This window comes from Falco naumanni, chromosome 5, assembly GCF_017639655.2.
Source record: "Falco naumanni isolate bFalNau1 chromosome 5, bFalNau1.pat, whole genome shotgun sequence".
NCBI lineage: Eukaryota > Metazoa > Chordata > Aves > Falconiformes > Falconidae > Falco > Falco naumanni.
This window is the reverse complement of record NC_054058.1, coordinates 60,659,001-60,684,003: the sequence shown is the minus strand read 5'-3', so window position 1 is coordinate 60,684,003 and position 25,003 is coordinate 60,659,001. Positions and strand designations below refer to the sequence as shown.

At 36.1% G+C, this 25,003-nt stretch overlaps 1 protein-coding gene across 4 annotated transcripts in view; it reads right to left on the bottom strand.

The window, feature by feature from the left end:
* The window catches only part of NAV3 (neuron navigator 3), a 273,383-nt gene that overhangs the window by 139,586 nt on the left and 108,794 nt on the right, over positions 1 to 25,003 (bottom strand). For all 4 annotated transcript variants that reach the window (XM_040596077.1, XM_040596078.1, XM_040596079.1 and 1 more), the window contains exons 5-7: positions 22,771 to 22,948; positions 7,459 to 7,527; positions 4,612 to 4,751 (exon numbers count right to left, since the gene is read on the bottom strand). In XM_040596077.1, the coding sequence (XP_040452011.1) occupies positions 4,612 to 4,751; positions 7,459 to 7,527; positions 22,771 to 22,948 (387 nt within the window). The remainder of the gene's footprint in view (positions 1 to 4,611; positions 4,752 to 7,458; positions 7,528 to 22,770; positions 22,949 to 25,003) is intronic.

The window sequence follows — 25,003 nt, the reverse complement described above, 5'->3', positions numbered from 1 at the left end:
CTTCAGGCTATTAGTTTTACTACAAGAAAAAAGAAAAAAAAAAAGCATTCTGATTAAAAAGAAGAATGTGTGCCTTACCCTATTTCCTGCTATATAATATTATACTCATTGAAGGGAAACGTTGTAAAAAGAAGAGTATTTAGTGTTTCATCAACAGCTTGTTCTGCTACATATACAGAAAGAAAAAAAAAACCAACAAAAAACAACAAACAACCCCAACCAACAACAAAACCAACACCAGTTTCTGGAACTACTGATACTTATTTGATCCTTATGTCACAAATCATAAACAGCATCCAAAAATTACAGAGAACTTTAACTTGTAACTTGCCTTTAATCTTCAATTTAAAGTATATCCTTAATGTTTCTGCAAGCAATGTGGACTGCATGCTCTCAAGAAATATTGGGAGCTTGTCTGTATGTTTAAAGTTGTGGAATAAAAAGATTTATTTCCTCCCCAGCCCAAATGCATTACTTGAAGCTGCACATCATTCATTGCTTTCTGCTCTTACAGTTGGACTTAGCTTTAGCTGTTCGTTACATGAAATCTGTCCCCACCCTGTGGTGATTTTGATACAGAGTGAACTCAACCTGTGATTTAGTATTTCTATAAACTGAATTTTATAAGAAGACTGTCTTTTGTTTAGGACCTAACCCCCTCATTGCTAAATACAGCACCAGCTCGTGGTAAAAACGATTTTGCATTCTGCTTGACAGCTCAGTGCTCCCGAGCTCTGCCCGACCTGTGCTGGGAAAGCAGAGCAGCACCCCCCAGGTGTGCAGTGCGGAGACGTTTCTACCAGCAAGCCCAGGACGGACATTTTACAGTCCACTTTTCACAGGCTGTTGCACAAATAAAAGACACGAGTGGTTAATCTTGGGCCCAATACACAGTCAGCATCCTGTCTACTACCTGTGACCCGTGATGTGTTCTGTGCTGTTGGAGAAGACAGAACCTCTGTGACAATATCGCCCTCATGGCAGCACAGTTAGGTACTGATAATCTAAATATTCTGTAGTATGTAGGCACCCAAATTAGAGTATCTAATTTCAGCCACTCAGAATAAAAACGGTTAGTAGAAAATGGAAGAGTTGCAAGGGACTGCTATAAGGATGTTTGGAGCAAAGAGATATCTGGTGAGATAAGAGGAATCCAGCTTGTTCAACTGTTCCTTTCCAGCTGTCCATGAGCAAGGACTGTCCAGCTTTCCAGCAGCCCAGGAGGAGAACACCGCCATGGACAACTGGCAAAATACTGGCACCAGAAGAAATGTAAACAAATTACAAGAGGGACAACTGGCAAAATAATGACACCAGAAGAAATGTAAACAAATTAGCTATAGATGTACATACTGGCCACAGATGAACAAAGATTTGCATCGTCAGTTCCAGGACAGTTTCTCTGAGTTGGTATGGGCAAAATAACCAAATACTGTTGAAACCCAGTTTGGATGATACACTAACACCATTTTATATTATTAAATTATATTTAAAAGCAAGCAATTAAACTCCATGACATAGAGACCCTTATCAGTGTTCAGATACAGTGTTTCTCAGCATTAAAGTGCAAATATTTGTTCTTAAAATTTGACTTGAATTATAGCAGTATTTCTTTGCTGGCCTCAAAATGCCCTGGGTATCCACCTTCTTCGTAATGTGAATAATTACTTTATTCAAAGTGCCATTTTCATAGTTTTATTTCATCTTTATTTTATTAAGTCAGAAGCAGATAGACGTGATGTGACCTGGAAAACAGATGTGTTCTTTGAAACCCACCCATAAGCTGCAATGTCCAGGGAAAAAAAACCAAACCAAAACAAACAAACAAAAAAAACCCACCACCACCCCCCACCACCCCCCACAAAAAAAAAATTTCAGCTCACTAAATCTCCAGAGAGGATTTTCAGCTAATGGCAGGTATATTGTTTTGGTACGTTCTGTGTTCCTGACCCAACCACAGCTACAGAGTTACCAGTGTCATAGCAATGGGTTGGGTCTGACCTCAATGGAGAGTAAACTTGCATTTGCTCAGGCTTCTTACTGTCTGAACTAGTACTCCCTAAGCAACACTCAAAGGAGATAACATTAATGATATATTAAATAATTAAATACTAAATAAAAGGCCCATATCACATCTTGTTTTGGATCACCTTCAGGTTTCCTTAAACTCTATTACGACATATCCATTCCCCACTGTGACTTGAGTTGGAAACCACGTTATGCAGGAATGGATTTCAAGTATTACATATAACTGTATTTAAAAATAATACCTCATCCTGTATATCTTTTTCTGAAGTCTCCTTATAACACATACAGGAAGGTGTACAGCAGAGCAAAATGTGCCAAAAGTGGTCTGTCTGCCCTTGAAGAGGTCTGGGAGTCCCAACCTCTACTGACTATATATCTAGCACAAATAGTCTCTTTTCCCGCTTCAGTTTATGCAGCAGTAATAAAGAATTACGAGCTATTTACTATGTGATCTATGCCTCAGAAATTAGAGTGTATGGACTGTATAACCATTCAATAGAAGCTGTTAAAGTTATTGCTCCAAGCATCTGCATCAGAAGCAAAATTTGAAATATAAGGTTTATTATGTGTGCTGCATTGTAAGGAAAAATCAGTTTTCAACACATAATGTCTCACTCTTTTTTTTTTTTTTTTTTTTTTTAGCTGTGTTTGCTATTATTACTATTGCTATTGTGAGGGTTGAAGTTTGTTTCTAGAAATATTCTTCAAAAAACCTCAGGTCACAGGACATCCTTAAATACTTTAAAAAAATATCAAAGGACTACTTGAAAACTTCACTGTAATATTAAAAAATTAACCACTACAAAAAATCTAAAATATGGCACAGCTCAGCTGTTTTTCTCTTTAAGCAAAGTAGCAGCACAGTGAATTCAAATACAGGTTCTCATGTGTTCTTTTAGGGTATTATAAAAAGTAGTACTTTGCTATCCTTGCACTCACAACAGTCTTTTTCTTTAAACAACTTCTGCTTTATCCTTTGAAAAAAACTTGTATTTGGTTTATACTACAATGTAAAATTAGTGTTCTTCCATCCATTCTGCTGTTTTAAAAGAAAGAAAAAAGAGCAGAAAGCAACATCTCAAATATAGTACTCTAGTTATGCAACATTAAATTTTCTATATCCTGTAAAATTAATTGAATAATTATACACAAAGCCACCCCTTATCCTCTTGCAAGTGATGACTTCACTAAACTTCTCAAGGTTCTCATTCTCTGCTGTAAAGAAATGGGAAAGTGAAGAAATCCATCCTGCAAAAAGCCACGCAAACGTGCAATGCAATGCAAACCTTACCAGTCAAAAAACAGTTTCCAAGTTATGAACTAAGAACATTAATATCTACAAACATGTCTCACCTTGAATCATTTCATTCTCACATATTTCAGTAGCAAACTTAAGTCAACAATACGAAGAAATTCTAAAACCTTAACTGTTGTACATACCTTCACTCAAGCAGCGACATCTACTTCATAACCTCACTATCGTATTTGTGACTTAGAGTGTCTGCTCAGTTTTCACTCTGATGTCTTTCTAGTTTTAGCCTGGATGTCTTGCCATAAACAAGTCCTTGACAAAATAAATCCCATTATAGAACTATCTAAAACATTCAAACCTGATAGTAAAAATAAAGAAATAACTATTGAAAGGATGGTTTTATATCTTCAGATATAGCTAGGGGCAAAGTGTGTTCATCAGAATTTTGTAAAAAAAATCTGGATAGCTGCCTGTTGCTTGGATGAAAAACATTCACTGCATACTTGTTCCTCCCACAGACCCCAAGGATGCAAACGGGTACTATGTATATTGTATCATTTTCAACTGCATTCTAACCGAGAGATATGAATAAAATGCTGTTCATTACACAAAGGAAGAAAGAAGAGGGGGAAGGGGATGGATTAGTTACACAACTCAGAAAGCTGAGTTTTTACATTATTCTTTCTGAGAATAAAGCCTTAAGAGGCATATTTTACCGGAAAATACTGTCAGGATGAGAGATAACAGAAGGACCCAAGGAACAAAGTTTGTTTCCATAATGGAAGTTCATATTTAAAGGAGGCAATAAAAGATGAACACTGAATTCAAATCCCTGCAAGATTTCATTACATTTGACTTTACTTCCAATCCTCTATTGAAACTTATATATACCCTAGGTAAGGTTCTGAAGGAATAGACATATATAATACTTTGATGCAAATATAATATTCTGATTCTTCTTCATTAGAGGCTAGAATGCAAAGTCCCTTGAAAATTATGGCAGCCTTCCTTTGGGTTGAGTAGACCTAAATATGGGCCAAGATTATAGGCATCCAATATGGATTCATTTTCACTTCAGAAAAACCACCTAGTGATATTTCCATCAAAGAGAGATAAAATATAATTACAACATCTTGAAAGTTTTCAGTTCTGAACTTTAATCCCAACACAATCACAAGTCCTGATTCAGAGCTGTATCTCGACAGGTCTTCCTTACCAAGTCTCAATATTCACTCACTACTTTGACCCTTGTGGATGAGTTCTTTTGGTGATTTCCCCCCCGACCTCTTGTATGTTATACAGAGTGAGCTTAGTAACTTTTAATCACTTACCTTTTTCATTTCCATTTGCATATTGTGGAGGCTTGGTTTTGTCAATGCTGTTAAAGCTCTGGCTTCTCCGATTTAAATTAGAAGCTCCCTGGACTTTGGTACTGCTGCCTGCAGCCGGCACCCTTGAGGGTCCTGGAAGCCTGGAATGGTATAATCAGAAATCCGTTCATTTTATGTAATTCAACATATAGAGGAGGCAGTATGAAAATATCAGACCAGAATTTAAAACAACTGCAAACAATGATTTCAGGTAAGCAACAACGAACAAGAGGATTCAAATTAGTTAGACTCCACAAATGAAGATAAAAGCATATCCTTACGCACACAGAAGGGAAAAAAGATGCTTTGTAGAGTCACAAGACGTGTAAGAAGATGCTTTGCATTTGCCATTAACATTGCTAAAACAGATTCACCCTAACAAACCATTAAAGTGCAATGCAATGTCAACTTTTATTTAAATCTGTCACTTTTGAAGAGGAAATGTTACAGAAATTGATTAGAAAGCACAATACATAGTTGAGAAATATTTTGTATCTTGTACTCTAGCAAATTTCACAGCTGTGTTTAGCATAGAAGCTGGCTTTTTAGTTACCATCTTTGGTTATTTTTCAGAGGGCTATTGGCTAAAACATTTCCACCTTGTTATTTTAAATGAAAAATACTGAAAATTCCTATTTTAGTTATATGCTACAGATGCACATATATCTTTTAGATAGAAGCATATAATATAGACTATACAGTTCATTTGTTAGTATTTGCTGCCACCATCTGAACCTTACTTTATGGCCATGCTGCGGAAAAATATGTAGACTGTTGCCCTGGTGTGTGTAAGCCTGCATCTTTTTTCTGTCTGACTATTCTCTGATGTAAGATTCTTTAATACATGCTTACGTCAAACTTTCTGCAGCATCTTTGTGGGCACCCCCAATCCTTTCCAGTTTTGTTATCTGATAGACAAAATTAAATGCTCGAATCAGCAAGAGGCTTTTGCCATAGGAGAATAATCTCTCTCTTCTGTTTCTCACTTGTTGGAATGATATGATGATTTTAATAGTGGTAATATAAACTATACCAGAGGTATCAAATTCTGTTAGTTTCATACGTTACAAAAGAGCAGCATCAGAAGGGAGAAAAAAAATCATGTCATAAAGAATTACAAAATTTTAGATTTCTTCCAAACTTTTTTTTTTTTTTTTAAATATACTGGTATAACAGAAATGTTCAAATCATTTTATTTTCATTAGCAAACACATGTAAACAGCTCCATGTTCTCTTCCTCTACCAATTTAAGCCTCAGAGAGCTAATCCATTAGTTATTTTTATGGCTCATTCTGGCCGCCAGCCTGCCCTGCTAGTCTCTGTGCCGAGCCCAGAGCAGACTGTCTCTGCTCTACAGCTGTATGCATGGTAACCTTTACAGTGACCCATGAATTCGAGTGATCTTCTGTTCCCTGAAGAATGCACTAAAACAAACTTAAAAATCCATTTGCTCCTTCTCATTACCCTAATTTGACAGGCAGTAAGAGCCCTGAGATAGTTTGTCAAAGGTAATGAAAAAGGCAATGAGAAGGCATGTGCAACACTGGAAACTCATCTGTTCTGTTAAAATATAAAATAGTTCTGCATATATTCTGCATGCCAGAATTCAAGAACTTGCCACAGTAAGCACATTATACATGAGGTCATTTGCTCTACACACTTTCCAGTTTACCTCACTTGCTGTCTTTATTAATTGAATTCAGGTTTTAAATTACTCTTGCAGAATCGTGTTAAGCAGCTAAGGAAATGCAAAGAGGAAAATAACAAATAAGGGACAAGTCACATACCTCTGAAAAGGCTTCGGAAACACTGCCACAGATTTAAAGTATTAGACAATAAGACTGTTAACCCCAACATATTCAATGTGGACAAGACAGGAGCATCAGCAATAAGGAAAACGGAAGACCTATAAATGCAGGTGCAAAGCAACTGGACCGTGGTATAGCTCATTCCAAGCTATCACCAGCAACTCAGATTGTTAGTGCGCTATACTGCAAAATGCAATCTCCATTGTAAATTATGCAATTTAGAGTTCATTGTTCTCACAATGAACTGTACAGCAAAGGTATAATTAACAAACACATTAATTATACACACACACACATATACACCCCCCCCCCCCCCCAAAAAAAAAAAAAAAGCTAGAAACAAGAGAAGATTTTAGACCTCAGTTTCTTCTTCAATCTGGCTTGTAGATTTTAGTGCTCATGGAAATGATAAACTAAAAGTACTGATGCAATCTGAAACAGGTCAGCTCCTACACACAGTTCTGTCAAATTCACTGTCAAAACAAAGCACGTCATTAGTGGGGACTGTGTGCAGGCTACTTTTGATGGAGCAGAAGTCTTGGAAATGGTTCCTTTTTTCTGCTTCATTTTGCTCCTGCCTGTGGCTTCTTGGCTCTGTGAACTCAGCCTTTCAGGTGTGTCTACGATACACAAAAAACATCTAGTGGAAATTGGGACAGACTCCCAAACTTCTTTTCATTCACGACTGAAGTAAGGATTTGAGCCAGAGAGTAAGAGCACTAAAATCACCAACTAATCCTCCACATCCAAAATTTTACATGCAGGATACAAAGATGCAGGATACATAACAACCAGAAATATTGCTAATATACAGTATGAATCAGGTCCTTCCAGTCCATACAAGGCTTTTCCGTGGCAAAGCTCATTGCTGCAAAGCTTGCACGCATAACATAAATACACATTGTTTAATGCCTGCTTATGTCCAAAGGATAAAATATCAATGGGCATATACTTGCTTGATTATCACTAACAAGCAATAAATTAGAGATATTTAACTGACCTAGAAGTCTTTTTTTGACTGGTTGCAATTCCACTGTGATTAGACTGAGTTGCATATCTGGCTGTGAGACTGTATGAGAAGAAACAGAGAAATTGAATTAAAGAATTTCTTTGAACATGTATAGAAAGAACACACTTACCAGCAAACTATGAGTTAATGAATGCAAATTGAACACGGATAGAAAACACAAATTAACTGGCAAAAATATGATATAATGCAAACATGCAGATTTTTATGAGAGATGCAATGAACAGAATATGAAATAATGGATATTGTTGTAACCTGTCTCATTTGCTAGAAATTATCTTAGGAATAGACAATGCAGGCAAAATTCCACAATGACTGAATTACTGAAGTCTAGCTGAATTCACACAGAGTGCACCTCAAAACTTTGTGCCTTTTTTTTTCATCAACAAAAAGTATTAAGTATGAATATACAGCTACTAGTTTCTCCAGCAACCTGACTGGGTTCATGGTCTGGCAGTTAGGAATTATTTGCTATACCAGATCCAACAGGGACTCAGAAAAACTCCTGCTAAAGAAAGGTGACCCTCCTGACAGTAGTGCTGTATAGAGTAAGCATCCCATTATAATTTTCATTACCGTTACAGCAGCACAGGTCATGTATATGATGCATTACCCAGGCAACGAATCAGAGGCTTCATTAGGAAAGCCCTGACGTGCTTAGGCTCACTGTTAAATTCGATAGGAAAATGCACCTTCATCTATTAAGGCATCCGAGTCACATTTCTACAACAGAAGACATACTGTACGACAGGCCTAAAAGCTATATGTTCCTTCTGATACCCAACAATGTGTCATTATTAAACAGCAGATTTATGCCTCTAGTATTTTAGACATTTGTACAGGGGATGTATCAAATGCATGGCCAAGTTACGGCCTCCTGCCAGGTAATTTCAGTTACTATAAACAGGTGCATCCTTTGGGATCCACATAGTCTGAGCATATAGACAAGTGCCTAAGCCAGGTGCAATCACAACATTAAATTCCTTGCATTATTAACGAAGTAACAGAGAACTGAGTAAGCAGAAACTGATAGTCACATATTGCTTTTGTATCTTACAGTTGTGCATATTCCAGCAATTCTTCTGAGTAGCAGCAGAAACCACAGTGCTCCAGGCCCTGCTTTATAGACTGACAGCACTTACAAGAAACACCTGGTGGTATTGAGTCTACCAGAAAAGTGTTAAGCAGTTTCTGCTAGTCCACTGAAGCAGAGAGCCTGAGCACAGAGCAGATGGGAGGAGTCCTCAAGGGGGAAAGGTCTTCCCATACTGGCACAGCAGTCCTGAAGAGGGGCAGTGGCAGAGGGGAAAGCACAAACCAAGGGACAATGTGAGCCTTGAAGGGGATGTGTGATTATTGTTCCCTTACCAAATTAAGCCCCAATAAAGGATTCAGCATTGCCTCTGTGCCTGCCAATTACAAATGGCACATGTGCACACAATGAATTTATAAAAAGGAGAGGAATTATTCAATATATAAAAGCAGCATTCAGTTCTCTGACATATATCTTCACAGTAATGCTGACAAAGTGGGTTTTTTTCATAGGAACATAACTTTTGTGGGAATTATAATAGACTACATTAGTACCATAATAATTACAGTTTATGTATTTTTATCTATCTAGTAATTACTATATTGTATTTTATTTCACTTACAGCTATCTTTCTTAATAACTGCTGGAGTTAAGATGCAAATGTGACATAGGTGGTTGCTAAATTTGTGACTGCCGTAAAAACCCATGTTTTGATGAGATCTTCCACTTGTATTTTTTTCAACATATTTAAAATGAAGGAATCTAGAAATGGTTGGCTGGTTATCTGCATTGACTAAACTAAGAAGTTTGTGAGAAAAATGGTATACCAGACAAAACCTTAGTGCACTTATGTCGTAAAAGGTAAAATGATACACAGTACAATCAACACAGACAGTGAGCTGAAAAACAGAGTGAATAGGATGCATTGCCATAGCGTACCATAGGGTTTCTACCTCAAACACAATTCCGAAGTAACTGGAAAGATCAAACAACTTAATCTCCATGATGTTGCCAAGTTGTTGAAAAGCTAGCTCACTGACAGATTGTACCTTATTTTCGCTTTTTTTCTTTTTAATAGCAAAAAATACATGAAACACCTATCTGGAAAAGCTTGCTAGAGTGCTTTCCTTCTATGCCTGTAATTGGGACTCCATCCACTAGCACATTCATGAAACATCAGCCTATAGACTGCTCTCAAAATTTCCAGACAGGCTTGAAAGGCATTGATGGATGTGTCATCATCACTAAAACAACATTTCCACTGTAACTAAGTAAATTTGTTTTCCAAAGTAATGTGACAAATGAAAGGGAAAAAGATAATTTTAACAGCTCATAAACCAGGTGCATCAAGTTCCTAACAATTTTGGGTTTTCCTTCTCAATTAGCACTGGATGTACTGGACCCATTAAAGCTTTGCACGGATGCCTGTTCCCTAAGTGTTGACCCCACTATTATAGATGTGAACTGCAATACAGATGCAGACTACACTTTAGTCTAGCAACAATTCTAAATGTATAAATAAGTATTTACCTGCTGCCCTCTATCTTACCAGATAATTGCCTGTGGGTAGTATTTTGCAATCAGGAAAATAAACCTGTTTTGCTTAAAACAGATAATTTTTTATGCTTACAGATCCACACAAAGATATAATAAATATGTGCCTGTAATAAAACAGCAAATGCATGTTAACAGACCAGACAGTAAAAGTTTAATGCTACAGCATTTAGGACAAGGAAGGATTTACTTGTCAGAGGGCTGGAAAGGGGAATTTTGAAAGCCTCTGTTTTTTAGCTGTCTGCTCCCAAGACCCTTTCCACTGCCATAATACTCCTACCAGCAGTCTTTCCCATCATGGTCACAGCTTCAGTTCCTCAAAGGAGCCATAGCAGTCACCTGCAAAGCCCAGCCACAGCGCATTGGTAGGAAGGGGACATACAAACTACAGGGGGACTAATCTTGACAACAGAGCCTGCAGGAAACTCCACTGCTTCTGGAGCTGCAACCTACCATTGGCAATTGTGGCACTGGACCTGGCCCAGGACCAGACATCATGCTTAGCTCTCCTCTTTCACCTAATGCATAGGGGAAGAGACGGCAGATGCTCCTGGTTAAGCAAACCCCAGTAAGATGTAAAAACAGGTAAGATGGCATATACGCATCTGATCCCAAATCTATAGGAATCACCTAGACTCTGCAAACTGGCTTCCAGGTAGAAATCAAGCCTCATTATTTTCCCTTGCAAAGCAGGGAAACACTAGTCAACACAAAAGATATGAAACAGTGATGGCGGATAATTTCTATTGCTGGTCCCTTGGTTAAATGCTGTGAGAGAACGGAATAAACATCCTGAGACCACCCAGAAAAGCAGTTCTGCAGAGAGGCAGAGAGGAAGGTACAGAGACATTAGAGATTGTACTGACCCTGAGGTGCTGATGGGCAACACCACAGCTGTACTACAGACATGCTGGTTGCAGGAACCAGGACCCTGCGCTATGTGACGTGGCTATGCAGCATGGTCAGTTGCATTGGGGAGCTAAGCACTGTGCTCCACCAAGACAGAGAACTGATGGAGGGCATGCAATTGCAGGCAGGATAAAAGGGTAAAGAAATGGTCCTGAGGTATAGGGAAACCTAGGAAGCAAATCTAAGCTACCATACTGAAAGTTCTTAAATGCTCTCCCACTGAAAGTGAAATATTCAACTGAAATGGACAAATAAGAACAAAGAAGAAGAGCGAAGGCAAATGATTGCTTGACACTGGACTAAACTTGCCAAAAAGTGTGTCTTGCTGCCATACAAATAGCATAGTATGTCAGGAAAGAAGCAGCTCCTTGAAAGTGTGTGTGCCACGTAAAACTGAAGGATGGAACTCCTACAAACCTGGATACAGAGCATGAATCAAGCTGAAAATACTTTAAAATCTTTCTTCAAAAAGTAACCCATCCAGCATCACCCTGAATATCATCTACTTTTTATTAACAGTCTTTCAAAAGATTAGAAGGATCATGTTACATCATGCTGTCATTTTCCTGTAATGTTAAGAGTCACATGATGGTTCTAAAATGCCAGCTATGTGATCTGTTAAAATTAGACAAAAGGCAAAGGGATTCATAGTATGTAATGTAATTCTACCTTACTGGCATACTTGAACTTTAATATGCTGTTGATCTTATAAAATGCATTTATATCACTAAGGTAACTACACTCTAGAATCGTTCAAGACTTTTCTATTAGTATGATATACTCATTAAAAGAATGTTTAAAAAGAATGCATTTTCAATGTAAAAAATTCCCCAGAAGGTCTTGATTGTCCTGTACACATATTTTTTTTATTTTTTTTTAAACAAGCTCCCTGGTTGTATAATACTCATCAGCTTGCCTGGCAAAAAGTGCAAGAGATAATATTCTGAGGTTCACCTGACTCCAAATCCCAAGTGCGCCTGGAGAGATACCACAGGAAATGGAAGTTTCCAGTCTCCTCACCATACCAAAAAGTCTGGAGAGGTAAAACATCCCTCATTCCTTTAAATGGACAGCCAAGAAACACTGAAGAAAAAAATCAAAAAACTTGAATTTTTCCACAAACAATATTTTTCAGACAATTCTCTGGCCTTTTTAGCCGAGTCTTGGTGAATTAATATATGTTTACATCTATGTATCTATCTACATATTTTTTTAAAAAAATGTTATTTATGTAAATGTAAATGTTCTATATGTAGGTGTACTTTGTAGGTATATTTTATAGATGTGTACTTTATATATATATATATATATATATATAACACAGAATCACACATTTATTTTTGCATTCACAAGAGGAAATGTCTATGGCTTAGGCAGTTCTAGCTCATACCATGTCATCTGTTTTATATTAGGTGGGCATTTCTCCTTTCTGCTCTTTGAACTTCTGGCATCTTATACAAGTCTGTCTTCAACTGATTCAGGCTTCTAGGTATAAGTAATGTTGTGTTTTTAATATTTTCCTTTTGTTCACAGCTCATAAACCAAAACACAGATAGCCCAGTGTTGCATCAACACTTATATTCTTGCAGAACACGGTGACTTGTAATAAGAACGATCCTCCACCACAGTGAGCATACCTTTCCCACCCTCATCCCGGTATCTGTAGTATAGGTATTCTGTGGAGTTTAATGAAAGGATATATGGATCACAACATAAAAGAAACAATAAGATATCAAGTAAAAAATGTACTAGTTAGCTAATCTGAGTAACCTGACCTGTAGCTCACCTAAAATAATGCAGTCTTTTAAAAACCACTAAATTTTCTAAACAAATTGGCCAAGTGGACAACAGCACGACTAGGCCCTTAGGGACCAATCATACCCTTTTACGACCTTATCTCCATACCATTTATGATCTTGCACTATGAAAAATTATAATGCCACTATTCTTGTTAACAGTTTCATAGAATATGACTGTAAATTTTATTTCTTTTTTCCTAGGGGGAATGAAAAAGGGGATACCAGAAAGCCTGAGGTTGTCACCTCTTCAAATTTACACTCATTGTCTCTTGACCCTTTTCATAGATTTCCAGAAAATCCACAGGCATGAACATCTTAAAGGATGGCTGCGATTGCTATAAACCTGTATCAAACAACTGCCACATAGTTAAACCTGTTTTTATTGAAGTAATTAAAGTACATTTTTGACTATTTTGTGTGGTCTCCCCATTATCTCTAAAATAGTAAAAAGCTATGTAATATAAAGAAATTACAAGATTCTACCAATATTTCAGCTATGATCCCATAAGCATTTTCAAAAAAGCAAACCAAAACACAAATACATATATACACATAAATATATGTATATAGTGTTTTTCCTAAGCTGCTAATTTATGTTGTGTAATAATGGTGAATTTAAAATATAAAAAAGCTATTTTTTTCATTTCTGTTTTAATCCATTTTTCTTAGGCAATAATTGTCATAAATAGCACCACCTATGCTTCTTTGGAAGTGTACAGAGTCGTGATTTTTTTAAATTGTTTTTTGGTAAATGAAGAGAGAAAGTAATCTGCATAGTAGCTGCAAAATGTAACGTTTTTTCAAAAACTGCACTACAACAATATGTAGTGTATCATATTTGTTGCACAGTCTTTGAAAATACTAAGAGATAAAAGTTGACACAGAGAACTGACAGCAGCAAAGAAAGTAGCAGTAAAACCATAAAACTATGACTTAAATGAATGCAAAAATACAAGGAAAAGACTGCGTCACACCTTGCTATCAAAGAATTAAGGAATAAATAGGAATAAGGAAAGAACTTTTTTCTTCAGAATAGGTAAGAAAATTAATCACAGAACGAAAGAAAGAAGACTGCAATAATGCAATATGGCTCCCATTGCACTTTGTCTTTATTTAAATTTTATTTGCCCTATACACAAAATTATACTCAAGCTCAAATGTTTGCAAGACATCAGATTTAAATAGGTGGCAGGCCTTGGAAAGGAAAAAATACATGTACAATGTTGCATACGATCTCATTCTCAGAGAATGAGAAGTATTAATGAATCTCTATGGTGAGTGAGGCTGGAGCAGCAAAGAATGTCTGAAGGGAAAATAACTACATTATAAAGCTTCTATTCCTTCAACAGGTAATATACAAAAAGTTGGATTCAAATGTTACAAGGATGAATGGAACATTTCCCATTAAATTCTCCATGATCTGGATTAGCAGCAGTGAAAATTATGGCCAAAGTGCATCAAAACTGAAATATAAAAAGTAATGATTGGCAAGGGAGGCAAGTGCCAGACAATGAGAATATCTGAAATGCATAGAATGAGAATCATCATTAAACAGAATTAAAACACTCTTTTAAAAACTGTGAGAACAGACAGCATGAAAGGATGACAGTCACATTTTGAAATGCAAACAGAACAAGAGGCAGAGAAAGAAGTATCAGTCTTGAGCAGATCCAGAGGTAATTTATGAACAGGAGAAATCAGCGTAACTATGTCACAGGTATGTTCCAGAAAATGTTCTAGAAAACCATTAAGTACTTTGCAAAGAGGTAGAACTGTAGAAGATACTGAATGACACACAAGGGCAGGTACTAACCCATAAAGGACAAGTTTTTCAGGATACAGCCCACAGAACTATGTCAGAAGGTAAAAGATATAAGCAGTTTCTGAGAAGTTCACAGTGAAATGGTTAAATAGGAGATGAAAACATTAAAAAAAAAAAAAAGTAAAAGCTATTGAGAGGCTATAAAATACTTTATAATTTATTTTTTATATATTTTCTATCTATTATGTGCTATATTATATCTATAGAAAAGACCACTTGTTTTAGAAACTGAAAATCTGCTTTGAATCCCCTTTTCCCCTCGTACTTTAAGCTTAAGAAATATTAGGTATCTTCTTATCTTAGAGAGGATGGGCTATAGGGAAGGAACATGTGACAAATGCATTTTTCCTATTGCATTATTCTGTCTTTTCTGTGTGAAGTTTATCAGAAAGGTTAGTAATTTGCAATCATCAAAAAGTAACCCTTTTGTGTATGGTAATTTTTAAGTCTCTCAAATGAAACAGAAGCATGTATTACGAAACTTCAAATAATGCTAATGCATTTTTTTCAGACTGCTTCAAACCACAGCCATTAAGGCGAATTTTAGGGGGAAAAAATTGCTAGTGAAACTGTGGCAGTAATAATGTATAATTAATATGTAAGAGGTTATGATGGTGTACTTTTTACAATGTTCTGTCAATATACCATAGACGTAGCCTAGAAAACTCCTGAAACTGCAGTAATTCCCAGCATGTAATGGCAGTTATACCAAATGTGTAAATTAATTTCATAGCTATATGATGCAAACAAATAGCATGTGCAAGAGCCCCTTTTCCTGATGACCTATATAGTGCTTATCACAAGAACAAAACTCCTCTATTTTTCTGTAGTTCATCATTATTAAATATAATTTATTTACTTAGGTACACAATTAACTGATTTAATTGGTACACAGAGATACTATGTTCTTTAGTTACTTGGACTTCAGGGCAACGAAGGTGAAGATGAAATAACATCCTTCCTGAAGTTCCTTTCATTGGGAACTACTGAGGACTGTAATGATTACATCTTTGAGGAGCAGAAAGAAATGGGGCCACAGCTGATTTTCAAGATGGAAAGATAGCTCAGTTAAAGTAAAATTAAATCCCTAAGGTCCATTTGAAGGTCAGCTGCTGCAGGTCCTGGTGCAATCACATTAAGCAATTCATTCTGTGTTACCTCCCAGATGCATAAAAATACATCAGATTAGACTAATAGCAGCTTGTTCCCTTAGACACATAGTAGAAAACAAAGAACAGAAAGAATAAATAAAGCTTTTCCTTATTTTTTTTTTTTTTTTTTTTTTTTCCATCATTAGATAACAATTCTAGAGTGGGAAAAGCGGGAACTACCTACTTGTTTCCCTTCACTAAAACCAAGTGACTAGCAATTGCAAGAGCTAAGGACAGCAAAGAAACTTGGTTCATCATTTTCACAGAATCACAGAACGGTCAGGGTCAGATGGGACCTCCGGAGATCATCTAGCCCAACCCCCTGCTAAAGCAGGTTCACCTGCAGCAGGTTGCACAGAATAGCATTCAGGAGGGTTTTGAATGTCTCCCGAGAAGGAGATCCACAGCCTCTCTGGGCAGCCTGTTCCAGTGCTCCGTCACCCTCAGGGTAAAGAATTTCTTCCTCATATTCAGATGGAACTTTCTGTGGTGCAGTTTGTGCCAGTTGCCCCTTGTCCTGTCGCTGGGCTCCACTGAAAAGAGCCTGGCCCCATTGTCCGGACACTCACCCTTAAGATATTTGCATACATTGATAAGGTCCCCTCTCAGTCTTCTCTTCTCCAGGCTAAAGAGGCCCATCTCTCTGCCTTTCCTCGTAAGGGAGATGCTACAGCCCCCTCATCATCTCTGTAGCCCTCCGCTCGACCCTCTCCACAGTAGTTCCCTGTCTCTCTTGAACTGGGGAGCCCAGAACTGGACACAGCACTCCAGATCAGCCTCACCAGGGCACAGCAGAGGGGGATCTCCTCTGGTGTATCAGCCACTCCTTCCAGTATAATATGACAGCAAACTCGCTGAGGGTACACTCTGTCCCTTCATCCAGGTCACTGATGAGCAAGTTGAACAGGACTGGACCCAGTACCGACCCCAGGGGCACACCGCTGGCTACAGGCCTGCAGCTGGACTCTGCCACTGATCACAGCTCTGCCCTTCAGCCAGTTCTCGATCCACCTCACTGTCCACCCATATAACCCATCACCTCTTGCCTTTCCATTAAACAAGGAAGACACACAACTACGTACACATACCATTTTTTAACCTATGTCAGTGTAGTGCACTTGGTGTATGTAGACTGTTAAGTTTATAATTTAAACCTTGAGAACACTGAAACAAAGGCCTTTTTCTAAACTGAGAGTGGTGTAACCAAGATTGGCATACAGATTGCCATTACTCTAGCATGGATCTATTTAAAATCATAATCATAACCATTACACTTGCATTACTGTATTTCACACAATTTCCAATACACTTATTTTCCCCTAGTCCTTCTGAGCAGGAGGCAACATGAAACCCAGTTCCTTGCAGACATGCAACTGACTGTAGAAATCAGCTACCTAACTTTGTTTATATGCCTAGGAAAACCAGGGTGCTCTTTTAATATAACAAATTTAACAAAATCCATCTGGACCTCAAACTGTGTTCATCATTCCTGTACGTGATAAAATAGTTTGTCCGTCTTGGGGAATTTTGCTGACAGTTTACTGAAACCAGTTACTGCCTAATCCATAAATGAGACAGAACCTCTTTCATCCACATGTGTTTTCTTTTAGTATCTGGGTGGTTGAAAGATCATCACTGTAGAAAGTTTAGATGTATTGCTGTGATAATGGAATCCACTAGCAAAGCAAAGCATAAAAATATAATGTAACCATTGTTGTCATCTATCTGTACTGACACATATAAATAAGGCCACCAGCACTGTATTTTTTTAACTAAATCTCAAAGCTGCAACAAAGACAAGAGTGAAGTGCCTACCTCAGATATTGCAGTATTCAATTCCCTCAGTTATACAAGAATATAGGAAATTTTAGGACAAAAAGAAATGAGAAATCACATATAAAACCATTCTCTCCCTTAGGTTACCATTTATTATTTACTGCAGATTTTTCCACTAATCATCTAAATTATGTTAAGAGTTTTATACTTAGTGGTATGAAATTATAATCTTCCATAAGTTCAGCATATTCTTCACAATGAAATTCCACTCACCATAAATCAACTTACTTCCTTCTTTTTATGTTTAATGTGAAATGTTGCTGTTGGCCCTAGCATTAGATAGGCCAATGATACTCTTTCACATGCAGAATATTACTCTCCTTCTGTGTGCACAATTTTCACAATTCTGAGCTTGGTGATGAACAGATTACATGGGATCAGGAATGTTAAAGTATCGCCTCACTGACTAATAATTTTAGATAACTGTGTTAGGAGCCTGACGTAGAAAGTTCATTATCCTCTTATGCCAACCTTACACTAAGGGAAGAAAGGCTTCTCCAGAAATCAGTTTAATGACATTCCTGATCTGTGTTGTCTCCTGTAGAACACAGTGATTACCTAGTCACCCAAGGACAACTAGCCTCCTGAACTAGTCTTTAGAATTCCATATTTCTGCACAAACCTAATCCTGTCAGTCTCATGATACTCTGGTTATGACCTTCCCTTGGGGCTTCTATTGTTTACTATATCAAAACAGCCTGCTATGAAAGCTGTGGAATCCTAATATTGCTTTTTGTGCCTGTTTCAGCTTCTGTTCACAAAGGGCCCAAACACCCTCTCATTGAAGTTGATATTGAAGTAGGTTTACTTGGGTGGCATGCAGAGTGGGCTCAGACCCAGTAATGATCACAGACATTGATCATTACGGAGGACATCAAAACCTGGAAATCAGGATGAGAGTACCATCATTATCGTCATCATCATGAGGACCACTCTCTCTAACTAGGAGAGTGAGACACTAGCCCTGTACATACAAGGACAAAACTTCTTTGGCCTTCAGCAGGGCCTGAATGCTACCACTTCTCCACCCTGACCATCTTCTGTGTGACTTGTCATAGGTACTTCTCTCTGCCATGTACAATCCATATTTTTCTCTGAAACAGTGGAGAACATCACTTTCATATTTGTTTAATAAAGCAAACACAACGGCTTTTTACTCCCTAGGAAATCAAGTTGAAATTGAGCAATATGCTTACTATACCTTAGGTGGAAGCAACAAATAAGATAACATTTTCCAATGGAATAATCTAACTTAAAGTAACTATGATTATTAAGACATCATTTCAAAGACTTAAATTACAACATGAAATATGTTTGCTAACTGAATATTTTTAAAAAGTACAAAGTCTATAAAAAGCATCCACCTTTTTCAGTGTATATGTTTTGATTTTGCTTACATGTCTGTACATATATAAACATGTATATATTAAATGCACTTCAATGTATAAAGTGCTTCAAAAAGACAGCTTTATTTCTCAGGTGTATAACACAGTAGAAATATGTGAGTCTTCAAGTAAAATAAAATACCAGTATGTATAAGAAGAAAACTTTTGCAATACCCTTGAAAATTTACTCAAATTAGGTTTGCCATTACTTAGATTACTTACATTAGTTTTGCCATTACCAAACAAAGAAGAATGTGCTATTCAGGTGTTCGCTACTATATTAATTATCTGGCTTCTGCCCTAATAATAAGATATTTTTTGTTGTTCCTCTCATCCCAAAAACCTGGAAGAACTATTGCTAAGTAACAAAGGACCACAGACCAAATTAATGAAATACTGTTATGTGTATTTGCCAAATAATTTTTCCAAAATATACACAATAAGTAATTTGTTGCCTTAAGTTTTTCACATGCCAACCCTTTTCACAGTATAAAATGTTAGAAAACAGAACTTATTAAGAATTTTTAAAAGCATATTCAGAATTGCACAGGCTAATAAAGAAAGTGAGGCATAGCTGCACAATAAATCTGTAATAACAAATTGCCTTAAATATTAACATCCACTATGAAAGGATAAAATAGCTTGGTTTATTACTACTACTTTAGGGAAAAAAAAAAAAGTAAAGTTACCCTATTATTGATAGTAGTGAGTTTATTGAGTTAATAATTCCACATGAAGGTGAAGAATGTGAGATTATTACATACCTTAGACTTTATCACTTTTTAATACTCGTTGTTCAATGAAAGGGGAAGGTTTAAGTGTCTGTATGAAAATACTTTTTTCCAAAAATACTTAAAGGTCTCAAGTCTCCCATGGAGCAGCCACGTAAGTTCCTTAGGACTTTCTAAATCATAAGCGCCTGCCTTGTAAATCAATTAGTCATGTTCCTTCTGTAATTAATGCTGAGAAATAGTTGTCATGAAAGTGATCATATCATACAAATCAGTCTTGGGCGTCACTAAGATACCTGTCCACATTTCAGACAGCAAAAGGCAGGCAAGATGAATCACATCAAAGGCATCTTTTTTTTTTTTTTTTTAAATTTCATATTTTGGCTTCTTTCTAAACAGAAGCTTTTATTACTCATTAACAGTTTAAAACTAAAAAGCTGTTTGGGAAATAATTTTGAATTATTTTCCAAAATACTTGTTTTGATGGGAAAAAAAGAATTAAATTAAATGAAATGACTGTTCTGTAAAGAAGGGTTGCTAAGTCCACCACAGAGAGTTCATATTAATGTATACTCGTATCTGCCCATCTACTTGTGGAAAACCTATTCTTCAAATGTAGTCTTTTTTCTTAGAAGGGGACATATAATTTTATGCTAATTTCATAATATTACTTTGAACTAGTGAAAAATGAAAAAGGCAATTAGTATTTTAAAAAATAATATATATTTCTGGGTTTTCTTCTAAGTCTCAGATCAGAGCTCCTTATTCTTCTGGCAGCTCAGAATACTAGACATATTTGTAGCAGAAGACAGAAATCTTTCATGCAGAAGAAAGCTTTTAGAAGTAGGGACCTTTCTTCATCCTGAAAGGCTTTACTGAAAAATGTATGGATAGGGAAATTCTTATTCTCTCAGGCACTACCAGAGTTTATGGTGACACACTGAACTTCTGTGTATGTGAAAGCAAACAAAAATCTTGCTATCAGTTTAACAGATAAGAAATAAGAAAGATGGTATCAATCTCGGTGTAGTATTTTTTAACATCGAAACATTTTGCAGATGAAGTATAACTATGAATAAAAAATTAATTAAAATCAAAATTATTTTAAACTCCTGGCATTAAAGTAGAAGGTCTAAAGCATGCTGAGGGAAATAGAAATTTTGTAAAACCAGCCTCAGATGTCACTTTATGAAAGCATGAATGTTGGGGCTCTGGACTTGGAATGATTGCCTTTCCTCATAATGAAGTATATTTCAACATAGTAAAGTAGAAGAGAAGAAAAAGGCATGGAAGGACCATGAGATCTTGGGGAATTATAATGAAAAGAAAGCCTTATAAAAAATGCATCCCCTCTTTGCCTATCATTCCTCATTCCTGAGCAGACAAAGAAGTAGTGTGCAGTCACTGTCTTCCAAATAGTAAACAACTGCTTTGCTCCAAGCTTTTTTTGACAAACAGAATTCCTTGCAATAGTGTTGATATATAAAGGAACACTGTAACTATTTGTTTATTAAAAATTCACCATGGTTAAATAAGAAAAGCAGGAAATGTTTCTGTTCTTTTACTAAATTATAAACACAAAACAATAATGAAAGGTATTTACATGAAGCTGGCTAAGCCTTTAATTCCACTGATTAAAGCCGTGAACACTTGTAGACCTACATTCATAGGAAAACCAATTCATTTCTGAACAACAATATGTTATTGCCTCTTATGAAGTATTAAATTTCTTTCAGAAAGCAGAAATTAAACTTCAGAAAATGTTGAGAGTGGTCAGATTCTTCTAGGATCACACCATAATTCCAGACTACATGTTAATAGTAAACTTGACAGAGAAAGCATTCAAAGACATAAATTTTCAGTAGCAGAGAGAAAAAAAAAAAAAAAGTGTTTCACATTGTAATGCCCAAGGCAAACACAAGTGTCTCTTAATTTTTTTATCAGAGTAACTAAAATGCCATCAGCAACATTTTCCTATAAATATATTTTTACATTTCTAGTTTCAAGACAAAGATTTCCATCAGGCTGAAGTGTGAAAAGTTTTCTCAGCTGAAGAAGAAATATGTTTACTATAAACATGAAAGTGTAATTTAGATATGAATAAACTCAAGAACCAAAATTTCATCACTGCAGTCTAATACCTTTAATCCATCCTAGATCATTGGCTTATCACACTGTAGACATACAATTGCGCAGTAAGTATCCAAAAAATTTTAAACAAGCAAATAATAAATCAAACCAGTACCAAACCCAAGAAAGCAATAAATAGAACTCTTCATTAAGAACTGCACTTTACATGGTACATAGTGATTTATTTTTTTTAACTTCCCCAATGAAGTATATGTTGCTAATACTCTTTCCATTTAAATGCATATCTCTGTTTAAAACTGATTCTTTTGTCATGGCCAGTAAGCAGCTACCTTCCCAAAATATGTTTTCAGCTTCAGTCTGAAAGCTATGTAATTCTGCAATTAAAGATTCTACTGAGTACTTTGCTCTCCTAAAACGAAATCATAAACTGACCACTTAAAAGAAACAACTAGATTAAGACCATTTCTTCTCCCTTTCAAAAAACATTCAGATAGAATTAGGCACTCAAAACCAGAATGTTTGGGGTTGAAAAGAGTTTATAACAAATGAAATTATTAATTTTGCCTTTTCCCCATGTATTTTGCTAATCAATTGAAGTTGTTCATTTAGATGTAGAACCGGGTATGTAAGGAAAACATTGAAATAACCAGTATACTAACCTTATGGTATGCTAATTGTCTCATTATGTGAAGGACAGCAGAATCAATAATAAAGTGAAAGAAAGCCTTGAAAGTAATGAAAATCTGAACTAATTTTAATTGGGAATGTTCTCTGCTCTCACTCTATCTTTACACCAAAGAAATGCAAGTTTAATACAAAACAAACACTTAAGATACTGTTTTCCTACATCCATTGCAAATAAAAAAAGAAAAAGCCAGACTTTTAAAGTGACCTATTTTTTCACATAATTTCACCTTTTTTAAATAGCAAAATAAAAAGCTTTTATACCTGAGAAAATTAACTTTTTAACCTACCTCGACTGCATATCTTGGTGTGTTTTAGACTGGCTGATTTCAGCTGGAGGTGAAGGGACTTGCTGTTGTAGCTCCACCAAAGACTGGTAGTACTGTTGCTGATGATGTTGCTGCTGTTTGTACCGAGACAAACTGAAAAATAGCCCTAAAATGGCTTTCAAATTTCCATTCCTTATTTCTATTAAAAAAAAAAAAAAAAGAAGAAGTGAAAATACTGTAGTTTTAGACTTCAGTTTTGTAACAGTTTTGTACTAAAACATCTCTGTACATACCTATAGCTATGCATACTTATGTCTCGTATCTTCATTTATCTCTAATATCAGGGATATTAGGTATCGCTGATACTTTATTGTGTTATAATCTTTGCTTATTTATGTGTCACTGTTGCAATAAACATCAAAATAAGGTTCTCATGATTAGTCACAAGTACTTGGTCATAAAGAAGAGTAAACCAAACCCCAAATAATATACATACTCTGAAATGAATACTCCTTCCTCAAAGCAGCACAAATATTCTCAGTAAGCAGAGTTATTCAGAAAAATCTGAATTCCTTCTGGCCTTAGGTACACACCCTTTCTACCTCATGGCTTTAAATTACTTGCTTTCTGGGCAAATTCTGTGCACATTGGAAATAAACAATGACTTCTAGAAGAATCAGAAAGTGGCGATGGTAACACTTTTGTAGGTGAGCACACCCATTGACATGAATTTGCTAGGAACATGAGAGGAGATTAATGGAAAATACTTATTAAAAATGGTGACCGTAAAGTTCATTATTACATCTTTGAACTTTTGGACTACACAGTATTTTAGCTTTCTATTTTACACTGCTATTACTGATTAATGAAGACTTCAAAACTACAGCTTTCACATGAGGCTAAAATAGCTACCCATATGAAATTCTGGTGAGCCACAGTAGCATCCTCATGTCTCCCATTCCTTTCTTAGTTTTTCCCCAGCCTGAGATGAAGTTCTTAAAAGGATAATGTTATTCTTTGGTCATAAAGGATGTCTGTGTCAAAAAGTAAGCCTCAGGAGGCTTTAATGAAATTATCGGCAGCACTTCAGTCTGTTCATAACCTCATTATTAATTTTCTTTGGCACTGAACTTCTGGTGAAAGGTTTTCATTAGGCCTATAGCCTTATAACCTAAAATGCAACACTGCAATCTTTCTGCCTCCTCTGCAAATCTTAATACTGAGCTGTGTGTGCTACACAGCTAGCTTGGGTAATTTTTAAAGCAGAATTTGCAAACAATGACTGTCATATTCATGTCTTTAAAACCATACTAATTTTCTTTCAATAGGATTAAGCAAACTGTTAGTACAGACATGAACAGGACAGCAAACATGGCAGCCTTTATGCTCTCAACCTGTTCTTCAAAAGCAAACACAATCCTGAACTTCGCAAAATGAAAATTTGTTTTAAGTATCCATACTTTCTCATCTCCCCATGAAGATGCTGAAGGGTCTTTGATTCCCCATGAGACCTTCAGAGATATGCAGAACTTTCTTAGAATTAGAAGTCTTTTTAGGCAGCAATGACTTTTGCAGTCATGGTTTCAAGGAAGATTATTATCAAGGAACAAGGAAACTTGTATTTAAAATTATCTTTAAAAAACAACAACAAAACCACAAAATTATCCATCTTTATGTTGCTGTGATTCTAAAAAAAATTTCTGTATTTTATGCCAGTTTTTTTATCGTTATGATTTTGCATAATTTACTATTCAGAAAAAGAACCCTTTGTTTGTTAAACCCCACTCATTTTTTTATCTTAGAAATTCACTCTTTCTGTGTTAAAATATATTTTTTACTATTTCTAAAGAAGAATATTATCAGTTTTGAACTTATTTTTCTTTTCTACTTCTAAAAGAGTTAAAGTTGGAAGATTTCTCTTAAACAGAAAGAAAATCCAGAAACTTCAAATCTGTACAAAACACATGCAGGGAAGAGAAGGGGAGCATTTTTCTTTGTAGCAACTGGCTTATTATGTATCATTTGGGTTCCCCAGTAGAGATTTTGCAGTCAACATTTGACAATTACTTCTGTTTGAGACCTCCTTGCTCATGTCAAAATGAGGTGGAAAACTTGTGAAATCTTCAAACATTCATAAGCTCATGGTTTACTATTTCAGAAAATTTCTGATCATTAATAAAAGACTTAGTAGTAACAAGGCACATTTACCAAAGGCTGTTACAAGAAGCAGATTTACACTTTCTAAACTGAACTG